The sequence below is a fragment of the Chelonoidis abingdonii genome, chromosome 1 (assembly GCF_003597395.2).
Source record: "Chelonoidis abingdonii isolate Lonesome George chromosome 1, CheloAbing_2.0, whole genome shotgun sequence".
Lineage (NCBI taxonomy): Eukaryota > Metazoa > Chordata > Testudines > Testudinidae > Chelonoidis > Chelonoidis abingdonii.
In genome coordinates, this window is record NC_133769.1 from 99,314,892 (window position 1) to 99,337,593 (window position 22,702).

A 22,702-nucleotide genomic window follows, 5' to 3' on the forward strand; every position below is an offset into this window, starting at 1 on the left:
GTCGGCTGGGGTATATATCCGGTGCCATAGCGGCGCCACTCCAGGGGGCGCCCAGCCGACCCGCCAAGTGTTGCTAGGGTAAAAATTTCTCCGACAAACGTGCACGTGGCGCGCACACACCTAACTGGAATGGATATGAGCAACACATCTCGAAGAACAACAGTTACAAAGGTGAGTAACTGTCTTTTTTGTAGATTTTTACAAATCAAATGACACCACCTTACCTTCTATGATTAACTTCCCAACAGAATTATAATGCTCCCAGATTGTAATGTCATTAACAGGATATTGAACTAGATAAATCACTGGATCTGATTTGGTATATCCCTATGGAAACCGAACTTCTGTCACACCTAGAGTGAGCAGACAGCAAGTGTGAAAAATCGGGACAGGGGGTGGGGGGTAATAGGAACCTATATAAGAAAAAGACCCACAAATCAGGACTGTCCCTATAAAATCGATACATGTGGTCACCCTAGTCACACCCCCAGAGAAGTAACTCCAGGTTAGGGCTGAGCTATATATGCAGATTGTGTGTTTGCCAGTTTAAGATGTTCCCACTGTAAATCCAGAGGTATCCAAAGGGTTAAGCATGTCATCCAGATATCAGCTCCCTGCCAGCACTGTGCTTGCAACATTCCAGACACTGGTTTAATTTAAAAATAAAGAAAACTGCAACCCAGCAACAACAAATTACTCACACTCTTCTTTACAGTTCTTCACCACAGTAGAAAGTATTAGTTATTGCATGTTAGTTACATCACGTATGAAGGGAGGAATGTGCAAAAGGAGGAAACAAAAAGGATCAGAGTTAGAAAGCTGCAATATGATTTATAAAAGCAGCAGAGAATCCTGTGGCACCTTATAGACTAACAGACGTTTTGGAGCATGAGCTTTCGTGGGTGAATACCCACTTCGTCAGATGCAACAAATCTTATGATTTAGTTGGTGTTGGTCCTGCTTTGAGCAGGGTATTGGACTAGATAACCTCCTGAGGTCTTTTCCAACCCTAATATTCTATGATTTTAATATCTATGCAATCCAGAGCTGGCATTAGGCATAATTAGACTAATCAATTGCTTAGGCCCCAAGAAACAAAAGGGGACCCCCTATTCACTTTTTATTATGGCATTGTGTATGGGGCGTGCTTCACAAAATATTCTTGCTTTGGGCCTCCAAAGGAAGCAATCCCATAACAGTGTGAAGACTGTGGGAGCTAGAGCATGGGGATCCCTAAGCTATCCATAGGCTGTAGTTTCGGTGCAAATCCAAAACATTGTGCATGGCTACAGGAGCTGTTAAATGGTAGTGCTGAGAGTCCAGCTCCCCCCACCCCCGGGGCTGCAGCTCGAACTCTGGGCAGTGGCAAGGCACGGTGCAGAGGGACAGGCCAATACAAGGGGTGCGTAATCCACAGCGGCCTGTGCAGGTCCTGGCCTGCAGGGTCGATACACTAGCAGGGCACCAACCAATACAGGCTGATGTAGTGGGTGACTAACCCATGGCCAGGCTGCGGGCTCTGTGCACTGGCAGGGCACCGCGCAGGTTCGTGCTCCCTGGCCGCGAGGAGCCAGGCCAGCACTCGGCACAGCTGCCCGACACGAGGCGAGCCGAGAGCAGTGACGTCATCACTCGCATGGAACGGCGCCCTGAGCGTTCCGGCTACGTAAGCGTGTGCGGGGCGGGGCCAGAGCACGCGCCTTACGCGGGGCGGGTTGGCCGCGCGCGTGCGCGGGGACACCTGGGGGTGGCTGTTGATCCGGGGAGGTTGGGGCCGGCAGGCGGTGAGTAGGGGGCTCCCCGGGTGGAGGACACCGCGGCCCCCGCATCCCCCCGCCGGCGAGACCGGCCCCCGCCCTGGGGAGCCGCCCGGTCCCGCCGTGCCCCGGCTCTCCTGGGGCTTCGCCCTCATGTGGGGAGCGCCCCCCCCCCCGGGGAACGGAACGGGCCCTGCCCCGCTGCTGCCCCCCGCGCGGGGCGAGCGCTCCTCGGCCACACGGTACCTCAGCCCCGCAGGCCGCGCCGGTGGGGGGCACCTTGGCGCTTGGCATCAGAGGGTGGGGGCTGCCCGCTCCCTGTTCTCCGGGGGGGGTTGGAGTAGAAATGCCTCGAGCGCCCCCCCTCCCCGGGAACCTGGCCTGGCCCGATGCGCTTTGTGCCACTGCTTTTTCTGACGGACTAATCGGGGCTTCTCTTCCCTGCTTAGGAGCGTGGCAGGACTTGGCGAGGAGCTCCCGCCCTCACGCCTTGCGAGAGGCCGCTTCCCTCCCCAGCCCTTGGCATCTGCTTTTCAGGACTCAGCCACTCCCAAAGGGATGGAGAAAGGCAGCTGAGACGCCCCCGAGGCTCCTGCAAACGGCCTCTGTGACTGGCCTCATTTTACCTAGTTTGGCTTTCTGGGGGTGGGCATTTCTTCCCAGCCTGCTCTGGATCCTTTTTAGCGGCGCTACAGACCAAAGGAGATGGAAGAAAAGGAGCGATGTGATAAATTCCAGCTGGTATCCTGATGCGAAGTGGATTTAAATCTTATTTTGATATTTTTGGGGGAGGAGACAGAGGGAAGGAAATACCCCAACAGCAACTTTTTATGGGGTGGGGGAGAAAGGGGGAGGGAAAAAATGTTACAGATTCCTAAGTGATTTTTGCAAGCAATCAATTACTAAACAAACTGAAGCACAAGAGGGTTTGCCAGCTGGAAGCAGGATTTGCCTATAAAAGAAGGGATCAGTGGGCTCTTGTTTTGATTGCAGAGGGGGGGAGAAACTTCAGACTCCTCTGTTTCTCACTATCCTTCCACAACTACCCTATGAAAAAATGAGTTGCGTGCCATGGAAAGGTGACAAAACCAAATTGGAGTCTCCTGAGCCACCACAGCTGGCACCACTGCGTATTTACCATGAGAAACAGCGTAGGGAGCTGTGTGCTCTCCATGCCCTCAATAATGTCTTCCAGGACAGCAACGCCTTCACCCGGGAAACACTGCAAGAGATTTTCCAGAGGTAGGGAGCACCCTGCACTGGCATTGTTAGTTCCCTTTTTGTACTTTATTGCTGGGATGAGTATCTGAAATACCCTTTGTGTGAGTGGTAAGGGGGAGAGGGAAGTTGTTCAGAATCTGACACTGTTGAAGGCTTGACATGGCATTTTTTCTGTTCTGTCACACAAATCTCCTATATTAATGATGGAACCCCCCCAACACCACCATTTCCTGTTCCTCATGCTGTTCAGTCTGTCCCTTTGGGGTGCAAGGACTCAGTTGCAGATGCCCTTATGTAGTAGGCCAGCTGTAATTATCTCTCCCTCCCCAATGCTCTTTCCTAGTGTTTCCCAAATTTCTCCCTTCCTGTGGGTGTTGTTTTTTTTTTTAAAGGTAAATTATTCCCATCAAAATACTTTGTTTGCCTTTTGGTCATATGGTTGGCCTGAGAGTGGGGTGGGTAGGAGAGGACTGAAAAATGGGTAAAATGGAAAAAAAAAAATTGATGATCTGTCCAAAAACTTCAAAACAGCTGCAAGTTAGAGCCTATGTCTACTTCCCGTGCTCTTCTATGATCAAATGACTGACTCTTGGTGTTCATTTATGAATGAAATATTATTGCTTCTGTATTTTCACACAGGCATGGTCCTGTGTACTCCGGCAAGCTGGATCTAAATTCTGCAGCTAGGTCCCTGTGATCTGTGACACTGTGGTGCAAATTCTGCAGCAGTTTCAGATAACTTTTTAAATATGGAGTTTTTTGTTTAAATATGAAAAGAAATAACCCTGTCAATAGTCTTGATTTTTTATGATAAAATTCAAAGTATTTTATGCTTTTCCTACATTTTCATGGGAGTGCTTGTGAAGACTACTCTGAAAATCACTTAACTCCACCAATATACTAAAGGGAATCCCCTTTGATTTCCTATCTCTATCTATAGTAGTCATTGCAGATTAATCTAATTTAGGCTGGAGGTCCATTACCAGAATCTGATAGTCAGGAATATGTGAGAAGCCAAACTCCTCATAAATAAATGTTTTGGAACTTCATGCCAGGGGACGTGACCTAAAGTCCTTTCTGCCATTGATCAAGGTTTGTGTAGTCCCCCTATGCTGACAACACAATAGCAGTATTCTGTATCAATGAGCAGGGAGGTGTTTTTCCCCACAGAAAAAGAACAGGAGTACTTGCGGCACCTTAGAGACTAACAAGCTTATTTGAGCATAAGCTTCATTGCACATGAAGTGGGCTGTAGCCCATGAAAGCTTATGCTCAAATAAGCTTGTTAGTCTCTAAGGTGCCACAAGTACTCCTGTTCTTTTTGCGGATACAGACTAACACAGCTGCTACTCTGAAACCTTTCTTTTTTCCCATAGCTACTCTTCTGAGGAGCAGCAATTGGTCCCATGAGAATGGTATCCGGCTCACCCATATGTGTTTCTTTGACTGTAACACCTTTTCTTTTCCAATCTTAAATCAGACTACAATACTATCATGAGTAGTCTTCAAAATGGACCATAATTAACATACTGATCAAGAAGTGGAGCTGTCCATCAGTAGTCAGCAATGAAAAGTGCTGGTGGTTTTGTTCCAGTACAGGAACAGAAACTTAATCACGGATGCATTTTTATTGGACTGGGCTTGGGTTGAAAGATCTTTCTCAGAAGTGGAAAAGGTTTTGCATATGGGCAGTGGAAAAGAACCTGTCTCCATGCTTTGCCTCCATTGTATTTATCTTGGATTCCTTGCTGAACTTAACTGAAGGCAAGGAGAGGTTGAAGACCTACATGCAATCTTCAGCATACTGTGCTTCAGTTGACAGTTCCACTGTCTTCAATCATCTCACTGTATGTCATTAGATTCCCTAGAGGTTTGGTGAATGTATCCCCACCAATGAACTTACTGAACATGGGATCTAAACCTGGTGGTGACAAAACTAGTGACTTGTCCTTTGAGTCCTTACCAGTCACCAAAGACAGCCTTTGTAACTGTAATCACATCTACAAGATGAGTTATGGAACTACAGGCTTTAATAGTTGAATCTCCCCTTCATTGTATTCCATAGAGACAAAATGTGTCCTACATATTCATCCCAAATATATAGCAAAATTTGGGGCCAGGCTTCCATGTGAATTAGACCACTCATGTCCTGGTATTCCTGTTCACAAGAAGTTAGATGTGACATCTAGGGTATGCAGAGTCTTTTATTTGCATATCCACACAACATCGATCAAAGAGGACTAGTTCGTGTTCTGAGACCTGATTAGCCAGGATGACCGTACCTTACGGTCTTGGGGCTCACTCCATTAAGGCTATTGCACATCAGTGTCATACTTCCATAACTATTCTGTTTTATAAATCTGTAGGAGAGAGACCTGGAATTCTACATGTATATGCACACAGCTGTACTTTTACAACTTGGAATCTGGATTGCATACTCTGTTTTGGGAGTGCAGCTCTGCATTCCTTGTGTAATTAAACTCAGCTGATCTATCTTTCTGTGGGTTCTACACCACATGCTAGGTGCACACATGAGTAGGAATACATAGAGGCGGTTCTCAAAGAGGAAATTTTACTTACCGGTAACAGTTTGTGTGTTACCTCCACATACCTATACAACCTGACCACTTTCCTTTCCTTCTCTGAATTCTACTCCTCTGGAAAGAACAAAAGTGGATGTAGTCTTACAGCTCTCGTATAAATGTGGGCACTGTTAATAGAATGTAGGCTCTCTGGGGCAGGGTGTCTTGTTTGTTTGTACAGTCCCTAGCTGCTGTTGAGGTGCTGTCATAATACAAACAAATAATAAAGTCTAGGCAAGCTTCTGAGTGAAAGTTTAAATGGCAGGGAAGAGAGAGCTATTACTGTAATAGCATTGACAGTTGGTCCATCTAGTGGTGGTACTGCTTGTTTTAATAGGTTCTCAGATGCCACAGTGATGGATTTTATATACATGAGTACTTCTTCCTTGGCAAACACGAAAACATACCAGCAGCCCAACTGCTCTGGGTGCTGTGAACTCATCCTTTCTTATGAGTTTAGTAGGGTCAGACCCAGTCAATACCGGTACTGTTTGGAGGCTTCCCATCTGAATGACATTACCCTTTTGAGTCAGGGCTGAACCAATACCTTGTCAATTTCTCTGCCTGTTGCATAAGAGAGAACAGACTTCTTCACATTGAAGATGCCAGGCTCTGCCAGTTGTCCAATTGGGATTTTGAACAGTGAGGATGTATAATAAATTGGATTGTACAACCTTCCCATTGAAATATCATGTTTCAGCTGAACTTTGTATTAAAACTGAATGGGATACAGATACAACAACCAGTGCCACTTCTTACTAGAATATGGATGTGGGAGATGGGTACAATGAACTCCTGCAACAGTATTCTTTCACTTTGTGTTCACAGACTGTCTCCCAACACCATGGTGACACCACACAAGAAGAGCATGTTGGGAAACGGGAACTATGATGTGAATGTCATCATGGCAGCGCTTCAGACCAAAGGCTATGAAGCAGTTTGGTGGGACAAGCGCAGGTACTGAGAACTAGCTTTTACTTGCTGTAGTTTGGGAGATAGCTGCCTTGTCCTAGGGTTTATAACAGAGGAAGTAAGAGAAATAACTGAATACCATCTTTGCTCTCTCTCCTTGCCCAGGGATGTGAATGTCATTGCCCTCTCAAATGTGATTGGCTTCATCATGAATCTGCCCTCCAGCCTCTGCTGGGGTCCCCTGAAGCTCCCCCTTAAACGACAGCACTGGATCTGCGTCCGGGAGGTGGGAGGCACCTACTACAATCTCGACTCCAAACTCAAGATGCCAGAGTGGATTGGAGGTGAAAGTGAGCTCAGGTGAGTCTTCTTCCATCCTAATCCCCTACACCTAGCCCCATTACAGATTAAAGATCTGCCTTTAATGCCTAGTATCTGGTACAATACAGTTCATGCTTTACTGCCACTGTAGAGTGGCATGAATTCTGATAGCAAAGACTGAAGAATGGGAATGAAATTCATATGCCCCTCCTGGATCTTACCTCATGAGTCTCATTTCTGTGAAGCTAAGAAAACAATTCTAGCTAATAGGAGACTTTAAAGTTCAGGAGAGCCTGGGCTTCCTTCCTAAGGCTGCTAGTTTCGTCACCATGATGATTGTAGATTCCCAGATGAGTAATCTGTGGTGACACCTATAATGGACCAACTCACCATGCTCTGTCATGTTTCTTTAGATGGGGAGCACTTGATAGGGTTCCATTACTGTGTGTGTCCAACAGAGAGGGGATTTAATTTGAAAAATGCAGCTTTTTTCCTTAAACAGTTTCTACAGTGGCTAATGAGCCTCTTCCCATTTTCCTGTTCTTTCTGAGATCCAGGTGGCACTTCTGTGTTTGTGCTAAATTTTCCATGTCTTTCACATTAGAGTGTAAAATTGTGGTTCTTACCGTTCATGGTCAATGAAGATTTGTGACATTTGCTCCTCACATGCCAAAAACCATAATGATTAGCCTTGATGCCCCAGACAAATTGATTCCAGTTCAGGGAACTGTGCTCTAGCAATGTCTGTGGAGCTGGTCATGCCAATCAAGAATTAGTGAATTGAATGACATCCTAACAACCTAAAATTCCATGTGTCTAACTTCCAGTAGAGAATTCATTCATTCCTATGATTGCTGCTTAATACTGCTGGTTTGGAATGGTTAATGTTTCAGTTTCAAAACTGTTGCATTTCAGCATTAAGTGAATGATTCCTGTGTATAACATTTTGGGAACCTTTTTTGGCAAAATAAATATATAAAGGAAATTTTAATTTTCATATTAAGTCCTTCTATCTTTGCTACTGGATAAATCAGAGTCAGAGAGGCTGAAAAAATGCATCAGATCCCAGTTCATAGGCTGCCAGTAGACATTCTGTGTCACTAGGTTTCCCATGTCATCCTTCTGTTTCCTACCAGTCACCCCACCTGGGTGGGTGGGTGGGGGGAAGTGCTTTGAAATTGATGAGATTGCTGATCTCTGAAACACAACGTAGTCAGTTTACTTCAGTCACACTACATCTTGCCAATTCACAAGAATAGGTACGCGTGACCCTGGAGAATGGGCAGGATTTCTTTTGTAAACTCTAATAATGAAGTTAAGGCTATGCCCCTGTGGTTCTGAAATAACCTGCCATGTGGTGTATGGATCTAGTTAGAATTTTAATATGTAGTTGTCAGAAAAGTGATTGTAAAAATGACCTCTTCACCTATTATCTTCCTATGTATTTTTGTCACATCTGCTTATTTAATAAGTCTTTACTCCTAAAGGCTTTGCAGAGCCAATACTACTTATTCTGGATTTTGTTGTTGTTTCACCTCACTTTTGCCCTTCTCCTTTCCACAGGAAATTTTTGAAACATCAGCTGAGAGGAAAGAACTGTGAACTTCTGCTGGTGGTGCCAGAGGAGGTGGAAGTACATCAGAGCTGGAGAGCTGACATGTGACCCGGATTTGCCATGTCCTTTCTCACTACAGCTCTAGTCCCCTGATGTCCTCTGACCTGGATAATGGGTGCCCTAGTTCTTTTCCTCTGGAACTTCCTTTCATTGGTCTCTTCTTTCTGTATTGATGGTGCAATAGGACAGTGGCATAGGGTATTGTGGGGGCTAGAATGGATGAGGAAGGAAGCCAGTCACTTTTTAATGAGGAGAGGAGAGTGAGCTCTATGCTTTTAAGCTGATTACCTTGCATAGTGCTCTTTAAAATAGGCTTTGGGGATAGGGTGTTTGGAACACTCTGCTGATTCTTCCCCATACCCCAGTATCTTAAAGACTAATTGTGGTTGGACACTACTCCCTTCAGACTTAACAAAACTGCTTTGGATGGAAGGAGTCAAGCATGCTGCCTCGGATGGAAGGAGTCAAGCATGCTGCCTCCTCTCTGAAACAGTCTCTACCCCCAAAGCAAACTATTCTGGATACATTTGCAAATCATGGGGGACTCTCAGGAAACTGTTGAACACTAGCAATGGTATGGTGCTCTGTAGAATCTCCTGTTTAGTGAGGTTTTGTGCCAAGGGTTAGGGACAACCCATCTTTAAAGAAACTCTTGGGGCAGGTTGGGGGATTCTTCTCTAATGTTTTTTTAAGGATTTTTGTTATGCAGATGGCTTAGATGCTTCTTTGGATAGGGCAGGCTGATTAGGGAGTAGAAGTGGTAACAAGTTTAGGCAAGTTCAGAAGCATCACATCTGGACTGAGAGAGGCCACCGGGGGTTTTCATTGGTGTGGTATATAACATCTTAATTGTTCCTGTATGTGCACTTGTTAGTTCAGGAGCTGACTGCAGAGAAGGGAATAAAACTGAAGGTGTTTAAAACGAAGGAGGGAGTCTTTCCCTCTTTATTTTCCTCCTCTGTGGAAGACTAGCCATGGCCATGAGAGAGGAAGAAACAGGGTGGAGAAACTCTTCTACAAATAAACTAGGAGTTATGCAAAGCAAAATCAGAGGCATTGCAATTCTAAATTTCTCTGCCTCCTGTCATCATTAGCAGTTACTGGGAGAGATGTGTACAGGGCTCATGAGAGAGTCTTCCTGATGGTAAGGGCAGATTGTCTAGCATGGTAGCTGAATCTAGTACTTTGGTTTTGGCTGACAGACATTCCTGACTGCTTAATCACCTCACACTCTGTTCCATCCTGCAGAGAAAAGTGACTAAGAGACAGGGAGACTCCAGTAGGAACCTTTCACTCAGTTTTTTTTTCTGTGCCACCAGGTGCTGGGTGTAGTTTAATCATTCCTTCCACAGCAGAAAGAGGAAAGGGTGAGTTTGGGATGAATTTCACACTACTATTGACTCTTCCTGGTCAAGCTACGTTATGACTGTTTGTCTCATTTCCTAATGTACATGCTGTCCTCCCAGTTATAACAGCAAGTGTAGAACAGTGATGGAAACCACCCTGGGTAAGCAACTGTCTGAAGTTAAACTTACAAACCACCAAAGCCTTCCCTTTGCAACAGAAAACAGAGGCCATGTGGCAACAGGACAAGAATGGTGGTGTGGTCAACCCTGGACATCCTACAGTCACCATGCTGCAGCCTCCTGACAACACATTGGCAGTGGCTCTTCTGCACATTCTACAGTCCAAACCCAATGTGTCTATTTCTACAAGAGCCCTACTTCCTTCTTACCACCACATTCCAATGACCAAAACCAGCTGGCAGAAATTTTAAACACATCACAAGCAGGAATTCTGCTTATGACTTGAAGCCATTTTCTAAAAGGGAAGGGGAAAAAAATCAACAGCAGAAGAATTTTCTATGCTGATTAAAATCGCACTTTGGAGACACCCTGTCTGCATGGAAGCCGCAAGCCAATGGATCAGAGAACAATATGCAAAGATGTTTTAAAAACATTGTAGGGCTGCCTCCCTATATTTGTATCTAATGTCACTGCTTAACGCCCAGGGAAAGGGTGTGATCCAGCTGCTCAGGAAAAGGGAAACTGTATGATCACATCCCTGGGGAATAGTGCTGTAGTGACGGAGGGAGGGGAAACAGACTAATCCCACTGCTTAGGAGTGGAGAAGCCCGTGTTTGTTTTCTTGCTTGTTTGGTTTTGTTATAGCCTTGTCTTGGGTTTGTTTACAGAGATGTATTTTGTTTAACCAAATATTAAAAATGGAAAAATCTCCATATAAAGCGTCCTGTCACTTCTGTGTGTTCAGCTGAATTGTTCTGTAAGATGGTATGTAAAAGAAAAAAATAAATTGTTCTTTGTTATGAAGTTGTGGCCTTCTTGAGAGACACCACCTTCTGAGCTCTGATATGGAACCATCTAGTTGACTATAGGTAACCCTAGGATACCACTCCTGAGACATTGCTAAGTTATCCAAAACTACTTACCTATCTAAGCTGTCTTAAGGTGGAACCATCTCATCTCCCACCCCATCACAGCTAACACTGTGTACATAAAACTAGATGATAACCACCCATCTGCGTTCAAAGCTGTAACATGTACTCTAATTTTCCATTAGTATCTGGCTGGGACAAGGGATGTCTACTAAATACACCATGTTTGGGTTGAATTTATTTAATACTTAATACAAAAAAGGTATGCAGCTGATTTCTGAAATGTAGTTGTTTTATGATGCAAACCCAGGCACAGTCTTTAACCAAATGTGCTCTCCTTTCCTTCTCCAACAAAAGAAATTGCAAGCAAAATATTTGAAAAGAAGTTTTCGCCACAGAGCTTCGATGAAACTTACTACTCTGCCTCCTGGTAAACACACACCTTCCTTTCTATCAGTGGCCTCTTCCGGCCTTGATTTAGCCAGGAGAAATACAGGATTTTTTTTTGATTTGCAGAATTTACTGAACAAACTGGCCAAAACCTAACTTGTGGCCTAAGGTAAGGAGTCCACAGCAGGAGCTCTTCACTTTAAAGTCTCTAATTGCTCGCTGCATGGACTGATTGAATAAAAGGAAAAACTTGTGACAGCTGGAGGGGACACTACAGGGAGAAGCCCATCAAAAAAAAAAAAAAGGTCCAGGAGAGGGGATTTTGCCCCATTATGGATAGGTCCCTGTCCCAAAGTTTAAAAAAAAAAAAAAAGGAGTAGGGGTGCCCACTCTGACAAACCACCAGTTCAAATGAATCAATGTTGAGGTCTCTTCCTGTGATATGGATCTGAAGCAGCTTTTGGAAGTTAGATCTTTCCAGAAAGTGGAGGCAGGGCCCCTGGCATACTGCCAGACAGCCCTGTAGTGGGTCCTAAGAGAATCTGCAAGAAATGATACTGGGTTTAAAAAAACTATTCAAATGAACTATAAAGATTGAAAACAGCATAGCATCCCTCCCTCTTCCTGCAGTTTCAGTAAGGAGGAGGTTTAGCACCTCCAGTAATAAGGGCTCCACATTTGTGATTAGGCAACAAAATGGTAGATGAAATTCAATGCTGATAAATCCAAAGTAATGCATATTGGAAAACAATCTCAACTATACATACAAACTGATAGGGACTAAATGGTACAATTCAAGAAAGGTCTTGGAGTCGTGAATAGTTCTCTGAAAACATGCACTCAATGAGTGCAGCCGCAGACAAAAAAAGGCTAACAATGTTATGTGGAGAGATTAAGAAGATCAGGACTGTTCAACTTGGAAACGAGACAACTTAAGGGGAAATACAATAGAGGTCTATAAAATCATGAACAGTGAGGAGAGTGTGAATAAGGAAATCTTATTTACCACTTTGCATAACTCAAAAATCAGTGGTCACCTAATGGAATTAATAGGCAGCAGGCTTAAAACAAAAGGAAGCCCTTCATACAATACACAGTCAATCCGTGGAAATCGTTGCCAGGGGATGTTGTGAAGGGCAAAAGTATAATTGGGACAAAGGAGGATGGATCACTCAATAATTGCCTTGTTCTGTTTATTCCCTCCAAAGCATCTGGCATTGGCCACTGTCATAAGACAGGATACTGGGCTAGATGGACCATTGGTCTGGCCCAGTATGGCCGTTCTTATCTCACTCTGCAGGGCTCAGAGTGCAATACTGTCATTTTACAATACCATCCCCACTCTGCTATGGCAGCTAACTGCTGTAGACTTACTCAGATAGCAAATGGAAAATAAGGCATCTCACCCCAGTACTCTTAGTCAGGGGTATCAAACGTGGCCTATGAGCTGTATCAGGCCTATGATGTATTTGATGGCTGCATGATATACTCAGGTTGTGCAGAATCTAAGCCAGTAGTGGGCAACCTTCAGGCCGCATGCAGCCCATCAGGGTAATCCGCTGGCAGACCAACAGACAGTGTTTACACTGACGGTTGGCAGACACGGCTGCCTGCAGTTCCTAGCCAATGGGAGCTGTGGGAAGCGGCAGCCAGTACATCCCTGTGGCCTATGCTGCTTCCCATAGCTCCCATTGGCTGGGAACGGCGAACCGCAGCCACTGGGAGCTGCGGGCTGCTGTGCCTGTGGACGGTCAATGTAAACAGTCTCGTGGCCCGCCAGTGGATTACCCTGAAGGGCCACAGGTTGCCCACCACTGATTTAAGAGCTCTTCCCCCCACACCCCAGCCCAAGTTCCCCCTAAGCTGTGCAGCAGGCTATCAAGGTCTATGCAGGCATGCAGTGGGCAGAGGCTCTCTTGCCCAGCCCCGGGCTGCTGTGGTGAGAGAGGGGTGGGGGAGTCGTGCACCCCAAGCCCCTCCTCCCTGGCTCCACTCCAGGGCCCACATCTCCAGCCAGAGCCCTTTGCCCCCCACCCCACAGCCTCCTCCCACACTCCAAACTGCTCGGACCCACCGCCACCATACATCACCTCTATATTGGTGCACATAACAAAAATTAATTCCTCACATGGATGTAAAAAATGAGAGGGAACATTGCTCCCATCCCAAATCAGCTTTTAGCCCTCACTGCTGCAAAGAGCACATTCCACATACAAACTAAATATAAACAAGGTCATGTCAGCTGCCTGACTGCAGAGAGCTTGGAACAATGAGTCAGAGTGATGAATTCCCCTTCCCCCTTTTAATCTGATTGAAGTAGCCACTGTAAAAAAGTTGCCATTAACTGATAACTCTAGCAGCTGGAATGAGGTAGTGAGTGCGAGTGCAGCCTTGAGGGGAGAGAGTTGCTAGGAATAAAAAAATGAATAAGAACTTAGTTACTACATAAAGGCTGTATTGCCCCTTTGATCTCTGTGTGAACCTCCCACTGACACTGGTGAGATTTGAGCTGTGGATTGAGGATAATATGCCATCCTGAATTTATGCTCTGGCCCATGGACCATAATTAAACATGAAATCAAGTCCTCTCCTCTCTGCTAAATGAGTTTGAAACTGCTGGTATTGGAAAAAGAAGGGGGGGCATCCTGGTGACTCAAGCAAGACAAGATTTATGATGTCTCCAAAACCCCATCATTGTCTGCTAATCTCTGTGTTGCAAGGCAACCAAAGAGTATTAGCCTGTGTTCATGGACTGCAATGGAGAAAGGGTCTTGAGGTTTCAGGCTCACCTGTCGCTGCTGCAGCTGCTGCTGTTGCTCCATCTGCAGTTTCTCAGTTTCAAATACAACAGGAAGAACGAGGATCATGAAGGAGGTAGTCCCAATCCACAGAGCTGCTCTGGAGAATCTAGAGAGAAAAAATAATCATGACAGAAAAATCTTTATTTCCCTTCCCCTTTTATATGGAACAGACCCCTGTTCCCCTTCTGCCTCTACAAAGGGAGAACCAAGAGAAACTTCCATACAGCTCTGCCAGGGTACCTCGATCATGATTTGGACTAATTTTTGATATTCCAATCTTGCGCACACCACGTAGCTCTGCCAAAGCACTTGAACCTAATCCGTAGTCGCCTTTGCTATTCCAGTCCTGGCTCCCATACTCTGCTGTGTGCTTTAGCAGGATGTGTAGCGTTACTACACACACCTTCAGCACAATCTGCCCTGCCCACTGACGCTCGCACACAAACCCAACAACCTGTGAAAGGGGCAGAGAACGCAGCACGGGCAGCGCGGTATATGATCGGCCAATAACCAACCCTGACTTGAAAAAAAGCCACGCGGCCCCGACAACCCACCCCCACCAGGGACAGCCAGACCCAGCCACGCCCCCGGCGCCGCCTTCTCACCGGTACATTCTCTGGGCCACGGAGAGGGACAAATCGAAGGTAGTTCCCGCCACGGAGCGGACGCGCTCCGGGAACATCTCGGTCAGGCCCCAGAGCCGCTCGCTCAGGGTCTCGTCCAGCTGCGGGAGGAGAGGCTCAGAGTTAGACCCATGAGATGCCGCTGGGAACGGCCCCTGCCCTGCGCCCCCCACGCCCAGGGGTCACCCCAGCCTCGCACATGGAGCCCGCGGACGGCTCCGCCCCCACTCCCTGCCCCGCAGCCCGGCGGCCCGGCACCTCGTCATCCTCCTCCAGCTCCTCCTCCAGCTCCTCCGCCTTGCCCGGGCCGCCCCTGGGCAGCAGCAGCTCCTCGGGGGACAGGGGCGACGCAGCGGCCATGCCTACAACCAGGACGGGGGGGGGACACACCGGAACCGGAAGAGAACCGACGAGACGGAGGCCCCGGCAGCGGACAGAGACACACCGGAAGGGAGGCGAGCGACAGTCACGCGGGAGGGGCTGAGAGCGGCCTCTAGTGGTCAACCTGCCCCCCGCCCCCGCCGGCCTCTCCTGCCCAGTTCTGCCGCTCCATCAGGGCAAGGGGCCCTAGATTGTGCCCCAGCCTAGCCGGGCTCCCATGCTCCATCGCTGCTGCCCCACACCCGCTGCACAGCCCCTAGCCTTGCCTCTCCACCTCTTCCATCTGTCAGGAACTCCTAGGTGTCTCCTCCATTGCCCACTGCTTCCTGGCCCCTCTGCTTCCAAAGGCTCATGCCCCTAGTTTAACCCCGCAGGTAACAGTCTCTTGCCCTGACACCTTGCAAAGTGGGTACGTGGAGGGAAAATTAGACCCCGGCCATCCCCCACTTCGCCATCTCCTCTACTGCAGAAGGAAATGACCAGTAGTTGTACCACGGCCCATGGAGGAAGGGCATAATACATCTCTGTCAGATGGAGGCAATGTTGGGTTAGTACATAGGGCACTGACGTGGGTCTCAAGAGACTGGCTTTCTATTCCCAGATCTGCCAGTTACTTGCTGTGCGACCTTGAATGAATCACTCGACCTCTGTTTCCTTTCTTACGCTTTGTCTATCCTATGTAATCAGACTGTAAGCTCTTCAGGGCAAGGACTGTTTCTCACTACATGTCTGTGCAGCGTCTAGCACTCTGGGGCCTAGTTTCAGTTAGGGCTTCTAGGTGCTACTGTTTTTATATATGCGTGTGTGTGTATATACACGTGCCTGTAACCTGATCCCGACCTTAGCAAGAATGTAACTGATTCACAAATGTGATTTTTTTTAATTTTATAAAAAAATTTTAATTTGTTTTCATTTTATACAAATATAAGAAACACTCAGGAGAACAAACAATTCCAGAAACTCACCTGCCAACAGCGGGAAGCAGAGTTAATAGTTTGCACAAAAATAATAAATATCTGAAAATGGAAAGACTATTTTAGTTTAGGATGTTATTTGATTTTTAGAACAAGAGTCGGGGAAGGGCCAATCTGAAGCTTGTGAGATATTAGCAAGAAAACCCATACAGAATCTGCAAACCAGAAACACTAAGGCCATGCACATATACAAAGGCATCTTCCCTACCATCCACTCCCAAATACTCGTCTGCTCACAGTATAGAAAGGACGTTTGCCCAGAACTCCTTGAGAAAACAGATCATCAACATGTGCTTCCATCAATGGCTTTGTGCCTTGAGTGGCAGGTCTATAGAGGAAAAGAAGTGAGGAGTGATCTGGGAGAAACAGATGTTCATCACTACAAAACATGTCCTACAGGAACTTATCAGGAGCATTGCAGCAGCTCTATGGAGTAGTATGGTAGATCCTTCTGATTGGAGGCCCTATTAACGTTTCAAGCCTTGGAACTTGGCTACCTGTCCAGCGGACTGTAATATCACCATGTGCTACCAAGACAATGAAGCTGCCCCAGCCAGGCCTTAGGAGCCCTTCAGCTTTAGGAGCCCTGCTTGCATGGGTGATGGAGATTTCAAACCAAATTCCTTTACCTGCCCGTCCCCTAACCCCATTTCTTGCTGTTGTTCACTTCCTCCTCCGGCTGTGACTCTTCAGGTCCTCCAGCTCCTTCTCCATCAGATGGGACTCAGCTGTAGTCTCAGACAGCTGCAACCAAGAGCAGGCAAGAATAAGAGTAAGAATAATCCCTCACATCCCCATGGAGTATTGTTTTTATAAGACATACGCCAGAACAAGGAAAGTACTATCTAACTTATATCTCTAAAGTCCCTTACACCCAGCAGGATCCCTAAGCACTTTACAGACATACACCACAGGTACACAGGCACCTTTGGGGTAGAACTCAGCAGGTTCTGAGTCTGTAACGCACTACACAACAGCTTTAGGAAGAAGTGAGAAAGAGTTTCCCCAATTAATACTTTGGATTTCACAGCATACTGCGTCCAAAGACCTTGCAGAGATTTACAAATGTGAATGAATTAGCTTTCACCCATGCGAGGTAAAGAAATATCACTCTCGTTTTACAGAGAGGGAAACTGAGGCTCGAAGGTACACTGAGTTGCCCAAGGCCACCCAGAAACACTATGGAGAGCACAGATCTCCTGACTGTGCTTTAACCACAAAAACATCTTTCCAACTGAAACTGCAGAAGGAATTTAGGGAAGGAGAATGTAATTACCCAAATTGCTATTTCATCAGGATGACATAGCACAGGGGTGGACAAATTAACTATAAAAGAGCTGCAAAGTGCAGCTCACAGAGCCCCCCAAAACAACCCCATTCTCCAGCTACCAGAAGGAGGGTGGAGGGGGAGGCTTGGGGCTTCTGCTAGAGACAACTGGTGCCTGACAGCGAGGGGGTCACAATTTAAAGGCTCACCCCCTCCCAACAGCTTGAGTCATGCCCTCCCAGGCACGCCTCCCTCTTAACCTAAGGGGTTCTCCCTGAAACTCCCAGCTGTTTGCCAGCTCCAGCAGCTGCTGTGCAGGGAGAGGGCCCGGTGGCACCATGTGACCAAGAGGGGTCAGCAAATCCTAGCAAAGATCGGGGGGGTGGGGGCGCATGTGATCCCACATATCCTACTCCTGCGCACTGCCTCTGGCTTCTGTCCAGCAGGAAGGAGTCATCTCGGGGCTTCAACACCATGGGGTGCACCTGCCACAGCTTCAGCAGGACCAGGCTGAAGTCCTGAGACCCCCCTTTCTGCAGGGCAGAAGCCTCTAGCCCAGGCGTTGGCAACCTTTCAGAAGTGGTGTGCCGAGTCTTAATTTATTCACTCTAATTTAAGGTTTCACGTGCCAGTCATACATTTTAACATTTTTAGAAGATCTCTTCCTATAAGTCTATAATAAATAACTAAACTATTGTTGTATGTAAAGTAAATAAGGTTTTTTAAATGTTTAAGAAGCTTCATTTAAAATTAAATTAAAATGCAGAGCCCCCCGGACTGAAGGCTAGGACCCGGCAGTGTGAGTGCCACTGAAAATTAGCTAGCCTGCTGCCTTTAGCACCTATGCCATAGTTTGCCTACCCCTGCCACAGCCCCATCACCCCACCTCAGGGCTGAAGCCCCAAGCCCCAGCAGGCGCACTTCAGCTCTTGAACTTCTGAAGATTGTCGTACGTGACTGGGAAGCTCAGTAAATTTGGCCGCCCCTGACATAGTGGTTAACATTCTTACTTTGTTAAATAGTTACCATGTTTCACTCCAAGAGTGGCTGCATGTTTTTTATAGAAGCTGTGATCCCTGTGTATGGCTATATTTCAGTTTATAATGGTCTTTGGGGTGAAAGACAATATGGAGATGAACAATCTTTTTCATTACTCTTGCAGAAAGGGAGGTCTTATGGGACCTAAGATCTCAGGTGACCATGAATGGTCAAGGTCTTTATTTCACTGACTGTGCGGAAGCCCAACAGTGACAAGCAGATGCTTGAAGGAAGATGAGAAGATACTAATATACAAATAGAAAGTGGAAAAAACTCAAAGTATGGGGGAAATCTTCCTATATCATCCAGATGTTCAGACCTTTCCTCTCAACTATGGTACTCACTGTAATCCAGCTCTTCTGCTGAAGGGACATTGACCTTCTCCTCCTCTTGGGGAGGAAGTGGATGAGGTCAGTTTTCACTGTTGCACAATCACTACTATTGGTAAGTGTGTCTAACAGCAGGGTAGGGCTCAGTGTGAATGGGAGTAGGGACACAGGTTGGCATTAGGATCTGTGTTTTTGGGATGACCCAGAGCTCTTCACTCTGTCTCAGAGGCATTTCTGGTCACTTCAGAGAGGTGAATCTCCCCATTCTCACCATGTCCAGCAGGATATCTACTTTCAGACGCAGGAGATTGTTTTCTTCCTCCAACTGCTGGTTCCGCTTGCGCAGGCGCTGTGTCTCCCTGCGATCCCCACTGCTGCTCCCTGACTCTAAAGGAGAGACAGGCCAAAGTTATAATCACCAGTTATAATCACCACAACCCTCCCAGATCAAAGCAATAAGAGCAGCTCCTCACCTGCTATCCATTGGCCATTCTCAAACTTCAGACTCTGTCCAGTGAGATTCATGTTGGGAGTGCCATAGTCCAGGCCCAGCTCAATTTCACGGGTAGATCTGTCCAGCTGCAGAAAAAATTCAATGTTTTCTATAATTTTCATTTTTTCTCTCCATACTTTCCCTCACACCTTCACTTTTTCTAAAGTGACTGGCATTCTTGTGAAAGGGCTGTACCAGTAGCCATAGAATCTGATGTCCTATTAACATTGCACATGCTTCTGCAGCACAAACTTCTGTCTCTCACACACCTATACAGACTCTCCTTCCAACATACGTCACCCCTGAACTAAAAGAGCTATCTTTAGGGACATGAGGGGAGTTCATTCTCTGGGGCCTACTTTATCTTTGGTGCCAACTGTAAGGAAAGCCCGTGCCCCACTGGAGTCAGTATTAAAAGCACACATTAGAAGTGTCAGGTGCAGTGAATCCGGCTTCTGAATGAAGATGGAGTGAAGTATGCCACTAACTAAACATTCCACTTCTGCTCTCATTATCCAGCCATCAGTAAGCAGTCATGACTCTGGATCAGAAGAGGAAGAAGAAACAGATGGGAATATGAGAGAGGAGAGGTAGGGGGGAAGTGTCTAACATTGTAACAACTCTCATGACAAAGTAACATTTCTAAGGCAGACCACCTGCCCCTTGTTATTAAAGGGTTGATAGAAGATCCCTGGAACCCAGCACTTACCGAGTGCAGGTTGGAGAGAGAGGCTGATTTCCTAGGGGGCGTTTTCTTTGGACTGAATGTGTTCCCAAAGAGAGGCATGACTTTCCAATCTTCAAGCCTGCTCACCTCTGCTGCCTTGCCCTATTTTCTAGATATAAGGACAAAACAGAGAAAAAAAAACCTCAGACACTTCTCATCTATCCAACTTCACACCACAGGATGATTCCCTATGGAATATTTAGGATTTCCAGTTTTTTGGTTCCAATTTTCAGTATTTATGCTTAAACAAATTATGGCCTTTAAAAAAGTAAAATGATAGGATATATTTAAAATCACTGTTTAACTCTTCTTAAGACCTAGGGATGAGCCCTCAGTGAGCGAAAATCTTGTAGGCTCTCTCTGGAAAGAGTCTTCCTGAGTGTACCTATTGTAATTTTAGAGTATTTTCAATTACTATTTTATAGAAACCTACTGGTTTCCTCAAATATTTGATCAGCTGGGGATTTTATCGATTTTAGTCAGTTGTACTCTAAAACCAGAAACCCCAAGTACATTTTCAGAGCTTTGTTCAATCCCACTTTAAAAAGAACAAAGCTTCTATATGAAGCATTCACCCCAGAATAGCCTCATCTTCCTGTAGTAAGAGTCCGTTTAAGGGGATACCTTCAGTGCATGGTTAACCTAGCCTCTTACCCGGGTTTTAGTCCTAAACCCCGTACTGTCACCACACAAAAACCTTTGACCTGCTTTTGGAGTGACTTCAAATTCAGATATGCTTGCCTGGCTGGGGGTTAGAGCTTGGGTTCTGCTTTATCGCAGGCTGTGACACACCCACTTTTCAGTGTGAATGCAAACTGTAACCCAGGTTACATAATTTAGGTACTACTAATCCTTCAGTGCCTTCCCGCAATTCCCCAGGATTGGATTTTCTTTACCTTCTATGCAGGGGCAGAGACTGGGGAGAGCAGGGAGAGCATTGCCCCTCCAACCAGAGACAACATGGAGTCACGTTACATCTCTCCTCTCCCCCCACCCCCAGCAGATTTCTGTCTTCCATTTAGCATAACGATTTTCAAACTATGTGGCACATCCCCCTGCCCCGCAGTTTGAAAACTGTCACCTCCTGCCAGGAGCTTGCAGATTGAAAGCTGATAGGAGCCACCCAGCTTGCCCAGGCCCCTAGCTCTCCACAGTGAGGGAGTCAGGGTGCTAACTGGCTGCCCCTGCACAGCCAGGCACTCCCTAGGCAGGGCGGGCAGCACAGCTCTCAGCTGCGCTTTGATGCGCTCTTGCCTCTCACCCAAAGGAGCTCCCTGAGGCGCTTGCTCACCACTGCCCTGGTACCTCAGGAGCGGCAGCGGATCCAGGAGCACTTCAGGGAGTATTTTGTGGCAGTCGGGCTCCACAGGCAGGGATTAGCTCTAGGGGGTGTTCTTGGTTAGTGCCAGGCTCCTTCAGGACAGAGGCAAGCGTGCGTCAAGGCACAGCTTGGAGCTGTGCCACCCACCCTGCCTGGGGAGCGTCTGGCTGTGCAGAGGCTGCCCGGCTTGGGGAACAGGGCAGGGAGGGCTGCTGGGCTTCCAGCCAGTATCCTGGCTCCCTTAGTGTGGGGAGCCAGGGCCCAAAACAGTTTCCACCAGCTTCTGATCCGCTGGCTCCTGGCAGGAGGCGACAGTTTTCAAACTGTGGGTCACTTCCTCCTGGGGGGGCACACCACCAAGTTTGAAAACCTGTGGAAGACTGAAATTGGCAGGGAAGGGCACATGACCCTGCATCGTCCCCCACACGCTGCTTGTGCTTGCCTGGGACTCTGCATGTCCATTCCCCCCATGTCACCTCTGGGGGGCATGTGACCCTGTGTTCCCCACGCCCCCAAATATAGAAGCCAAACTACATCTATTCTTCTATGTGTTCTCTTTTCCTGCACCAGAATTCACCTACCAGTTTATGTACACTGGTTCAGTGTTTATATCCCATGTTTCATGGGGCCTGCAGAGTCCCAAGGTGGAAGTGCTTCGGTTTACTGGCTCGGCAGGCTTGAGAACACTTCCCCTGGGGGCCCAGGAAGGACAGACAGGCTCTTCCACAACATACCACCAAACAACTCCTTGAACAGCTCCGCTTACTGCAGTGCTAACCCCCCTGGCTGGGATACGCCCCCAGAAATCCTCGCACCTAACCCAGGTTACTGCAGTGCCAGCGTGGATGTGTCTACAAGGGTGACAGCTGAGTAGGGCTCAGCAGGGTGGATGGTCACGTATGGACTTGGCTAGCCCAGGTTCCCAGATCCGGGCTAACTCAGCAGTGAAGCCACTGCCCTGACTCACTTCTCCCTTTGGAACCCCTGCGCCCGGCAGCAGCTCCCCAGGGGAGGTCTCAATGTGCCCCCGTGTCTCCGCAGAGGGCAGGTCACCCAGGAGCCTGCGGCGCACTCCCTGCGCCCACCTCTTCCTCCTTCCCTTGGGATCTGGTCACCCACCTGCCTGGCTGGGGCTGCTGCAGGGCGCCCGTCACCGCAGCGTCTGGGCGCTGCTGCACCCGCCCGCCCCGGCCCCGGCGGGGGCTTATCCCACGGGGTGTCCCTCGCTCCCCCCACGGCTGGGCAGGGCGGGCTGCTGCTGGGCGCCACGTGCCCACGCTCAGGGTGGGAGGGCGCGAAGTCACCGGCTGCCCAGCCACGCCTGGCGACACGTGTGCAGGGGGGGATATTGGGGTGCCAGTGGAGATTGTGGATATTGTCTCTTTAAATCAAAAACGAGGCTGAAACATCCGGGTCCCCCCGACCCTTCTAGTACCCGCGCGGCGGGAAAGCGCATCATCCCCACCTCACCTGCACCAAACGTCCCACTCGGCCTAGTTGCCCACCGCCGGCCGTCTTGCGCATGCGCATCTGACGACTTCGAAGTCCGCAGCTG

At 47.6% G+C, this 22,702-nt stretch overlaps 3 protein-coding genes across 4 annotated transcripts; 1 reads left to right on the forward strand and 2 right to left on the reverse strand.

The window, feature by feature from the left end:
• Positions 1-2,363: 2,363 nt before the first annotated feature.
• On the forward strand, positions 2,364-10,738 carry JOSD1 (Josephin domain containing 1). 2 transcript variants are annotated; one of them, XM_075068272.1, is made up of 5 exons: positions 2,364-2,999; positions 6,389-6,517; positions 6,638-6,832; positions 8,357-8,453; positions 8,509-10,738. In XM_075068272.1, the coding sequence occupies exons 1-5, from the start codon at positions 2,815-2,817 to the stop codon at positions 8,509-8,511; spliced, it is 609 nt and encodes a 202-aa protein (XP_074924373.1). In that variant the 5' UTR covers positions 2,364-2,814; the 3' UTR covers positions 8,512-10,738. The 2 variants fall into 2 exon arrangements, with proteins under 2 accessions (XP_074924373.1, XP_032647942.1); XM_032792051.2 differs by lacking the exon at positions 8,509-10,738 and having other exon boundaries at positions 8,357-8,495.
• A 283-nt stretch (positions 10,739-11,021) lies between these two features.
• Positions 11,022-15,024, reverse strand: TOMM22 (translocase of outer mitochondrial membrane 22). The gene is made up of 4 exons (XM_032792063.2): positions 14,876-15,024; positions 14,600-14,718; positions 13,983-14,100; positions 11,022-11,735 (listed from the first exon to the last, which is right to left on the reverse strand). Exons 1-4 carry the CDS (start codon positions 14,975-14,977, stop codon positions 11,661-11,663), a joined length of 414 nt encoding a protein of 137 aa, XP_032647954.1. The 5' UTR covers positions 14,978-15,024; the 3' UTR covers positions 11,022-11,660.
• Positions 15,025-15,868: 844 nt separating this feature from the next.
• On the reverse strand, positions 15,869-22,679 carry CBY1 (chibby 1, beta catenin antagonist). Its single transcript, XM_032792039.2, has 5 exons — positions 22,618-22,679; positions 19,809-19,935; positions 19,080-19,185; positions 18,878-18,993; positions 15,869-16,716 (listed from the first exon to the last, which is right to left on the reverse strand). The coding sequence occupies exons 2-5, from the start codon at positions 19,884-19,886 to the stop codon at positions 16,636-16,638; spliced, it is 381 nt and encodes a 126-aa protein (XP_032647930.1). The 5' UTR covers positions 19,887-19,935; positions 22,618-22,679; the 3' UTR covers positions 15,869-16,635.
• Positions 22,680-22,702: the final 23 nt, after the last annotated feature.

Excerpts from the sequence above, each read along its gene's own strand:
- JOSD1 (XM_075068272.1), top strand. The coding sequence starts at position 2,815 with ATGAGTTGCGTGCCATGGAAAGGTGACAAAACCAAATTGGAGTCTCCT. Across the intron at positions 3,000-6,388 it reads CTGCAAGAGATTTTCCAGAG|ACTGTCTCCCAACACCATGG; the intron begins GTAGGGAGCACC and ends TTGTGTTCACAG. Across the intron at positions 6,833-8,356 it reads GGAGGTGAAAGTGAGCTCAG|GAAATTTTTGAAACATCAGC; the intron begins GTGAGTCTTCTT and ends TCCTTTCCACAG.
- TOMM22 (XM_032792063.2), bottom strand. The coding sequence starts at position 14,977 with ATGGCCGCTGCGTCGCCCCTGTCCCCCGAGGAGCTGCTGCTGCCCAGG. Across the intron at positions 14,719-14,875 it reads AGCTGGAGGAGGATGACGAG|CTGGACGAGACCCTGAGCGA; the intron begins GTGCCGGGCCGC and ends CTCCTCCCGCAG. Across the intron at positions 11,736-13,982 it reads AGCAGCTGCAGCAGCGACAG|ATTCTCTTAGGACCCACTAC; the intron begins GTGAGCCTGAAA and ends CATTTCTTGCAG.
- CBY1 (XM_032792039.2), bottom strand. The coding sequence starts at position 19,886 with ATGCCTCTCTTTGGGAACACATTCAGTCCAAAGAAAACGCCCCCTAGG. Across the intron at positions 18,994-19,079 it reads GAATGGCCAATGGATAGCAG|AGTCAGGGAGCAGCAGTGGG; the intron begins GTGAGGAGCTGC and ends TCTCTCCTTTAG. Across the intron at positions 16,717-18,877 it reads TAGATATCCTGCTGGACATG|CTGTCTGAGACTACAGCTGA; the intron begins GTGAGAATGGGG and ends TCTTGGTTGCAG.